This window comes from Aplysia californica, unplaced genomic scaffold (genome assembly GCF_000002075.1).
Source record: "Aplysia californica isolate F4 #8 unplaced genomic scaffold, AplCal3.0 scaffold00057, whole genome shotgun sequence".
NCBI classification, from domain to species: Eukaryota; Metazoa; Mollusca; class Gastropoda; order Aplysiida; family Aplysiidae; genus Aplysia; species Aplysia californica.
Window position 1 is genome coordinate 1938520 of NW_004797327.1, and position 2369 is coordinate 1940888.

Here is a 2369-nt window from a genome sequence, read left to right on the forward strand (position 1 = left end):
TGGCATTAACATTTTTGAGGGTTGTGGGGGATTCATTCATTTTTATATCACTAAAATTACATGATCAAAATTGGGTCGATAGTGCCGTAAAACACCTACTCAATCAATCAAAAAATTCATTTTTCAAAATAATTTTATGGTTTTGGTTTATGACATTTATTTCAAGCTATAATCTGTGTTGCTTTTTTGTCAGCGGATGAACAAAGTTTCTCTCTTCTGTTATCTCTCTTATCTTACTGTAGCAGATGCTCCATCTCTCTTATCTTACTGTAGAGGATGTACCAAGGTCCCATAGGTCCATGCTCAGTATGTCTTGTGTCCTATTTCTGCGCTGGTACTTTAGGGACTTCTTGTGAACCCTCGTCGGGGCAAAAAGCTATCGGGTTACAGAGTAGGTGGCTCACATCGCTCGCCATACATAATGGAAGCAAACTCACATTTGATGTTGACAAATTGTTCACGCTCTCCTTTGGTGCTCCAGAAGGTTCCATCATTGTCGCTTCTGTCGACACTCGGGACGTTCTTGTAGGCAATAGGTTGAAAGCTCGGTTGTTTCCGTGAATGCAATCGGTGGATGTTTCTGTCTGGACGAATTGGAATCAAGTGCTCGTCAATTTTGGGGGCATATTGAATTATTTGTAGACACTTTAAGCCTCATGGTCGTTTGCCTTACTTTTAACGGGAAAATACCCGTGGATCCTAAATGAAACTCGAGATATTTGGGATTGAAGGAGATGGTGGGTGTCGCCTGGTGTCTAATGTAAAAATTAATGGGCCAGAAAATGACAGCCAAAGTTTGGTGACTTTCAAGGCTCAAGTGACCTTGGAATCAATAAATTTACATTAATTATTGTTGATCAACACTTGAGCAGCATTCATATAGAAGATATAGAAGTGTGTATTCGAATCGAACTAAAAGGGGCCGAGTAAAAAATAACACAAAAACAATAAAAAACAACAACACCAAAACAACACCAAAACAACACCACCACCGCCAACAACAACAACAGCACTACCAACAACAAAAAACCCAAAACAATAAACGTTCAATTTTATAAAGACTTTCCCAACTCATGGAAAATATGTTGCTTTCTGCATTTTCATTACCTGAACGAGGGTCTGATTTTACAACAATGACGCATAATACTTAATTGCTTTGACCATCGTCAAATGTATCACTTACCACCAATGTGTGAATCTTTATTCCTCTCGTACGATCATGTCTATCCCTTTTTTTGTCACGTGTCTCTATTTTGGTGCCAATAATATTAATTTATCAGTTGCAAAAAACTAATAATATGCCAACAAGGTACACTTTGTTATGCTTCGAGGAAAAAAAATGGGGATATGAAGACGATCGTGATGATGATAATGGTGATGATTGTGTCTGTCTGATGTCTATATCAGCCTGTGAGTGTTCTTGAAAAGTCTCAATAATGTCTCTCTTCACGATACCCCATTACAGTCCCTCTCTGTGTCTGTCTGTCTGTCTGTCTGTCTGTCTGTCTGTCTGTGTGTCTGTCTGTCTGTCTGTCTGTCTCACTCTCTCTCTCTCTCTCTCTCTCTCTCTCCCTCTCTCTCTCTCTTTCTCTCTCTCTCTCCCTCTTTTACTCTCATAGGGCTTCTTTAGGTATTACATAATTCAATATTGTTGTTTTCCCTTTTTAAAATGCCCTATAGCGCGGTAAAAAATTCGTGGCGCAACATATCCTCAAATATATCTTCATCAAGTGAACCAATGTCATCCATACGCAGCACAGCTGACAGGTGTTAACAAAATATAGATATGTCAAGACAAATTGACATAAGTCAATTTGCTAAAGCTAGAGAGTCTATGTTCGATAGTTCAGGAAATATTTGACAATAAATTGCGCCACAATTTTTTTACCTCACCAAAATGTTTACCCATGCTAAAAACTCACTCACAGTTGTTGTTTTTTTTCTTTTTCCCCTCTCCAGTTGGTGGACGTCGGTATGAACCGGGATAACTATCACTACCTGTTGTCTGGTCCGGTGAGTAACCGTTGTCACGTCACCTGTTTCTTTTTGGATGTTTAGGATAATGATGATGATAATCATGATGCTTAACCCTGTCCGTTCGTCGTATTTTATAATCGTATCCATACAACGTGGGGAACTCTGTGCCATCACTTTCAAAAGAGGGAATTTAGTAAAAAATAATATTAATAATTTGCATTTATATAGCGCATTTCCACAAAGAAGTGCTCAATGCGCTGTACAATAATACAAAGAACATATGAAGCCCACAACTCAGTAATCCTCTTTCTCTCTCTCTCTCTCACTCCGTCTCGGTCTCTGTCTCTGTCTCTGTCTCTGTTCTCTCTCTCTCTCTCTCTCTCTCTCTCTCT

The 2369-nt window shown here is 39.0% G+C and overlaps 1 protein-coding gene across 1 annotated transcript in view; it reads left to right on the forward strand.

Annotated features, from left to right (window-relative positions):
• LOC100533313 (glutamate receptor subunit protein GluR2) overlaps positions 1-2369 on the forward strand; it is a gene marked incomplete at both ends in the record, with an annotated part of 127725 nt that overhangs the window by 22618 nt on the left and 102738 nt on the right. Inside the window, 1 exon segment of the mRNA NM_001204611.1 lies at positions 1960-2013. Coding sequence (NP_001191540.1) covers positions 1960-2013 — 54 coding nt within the window.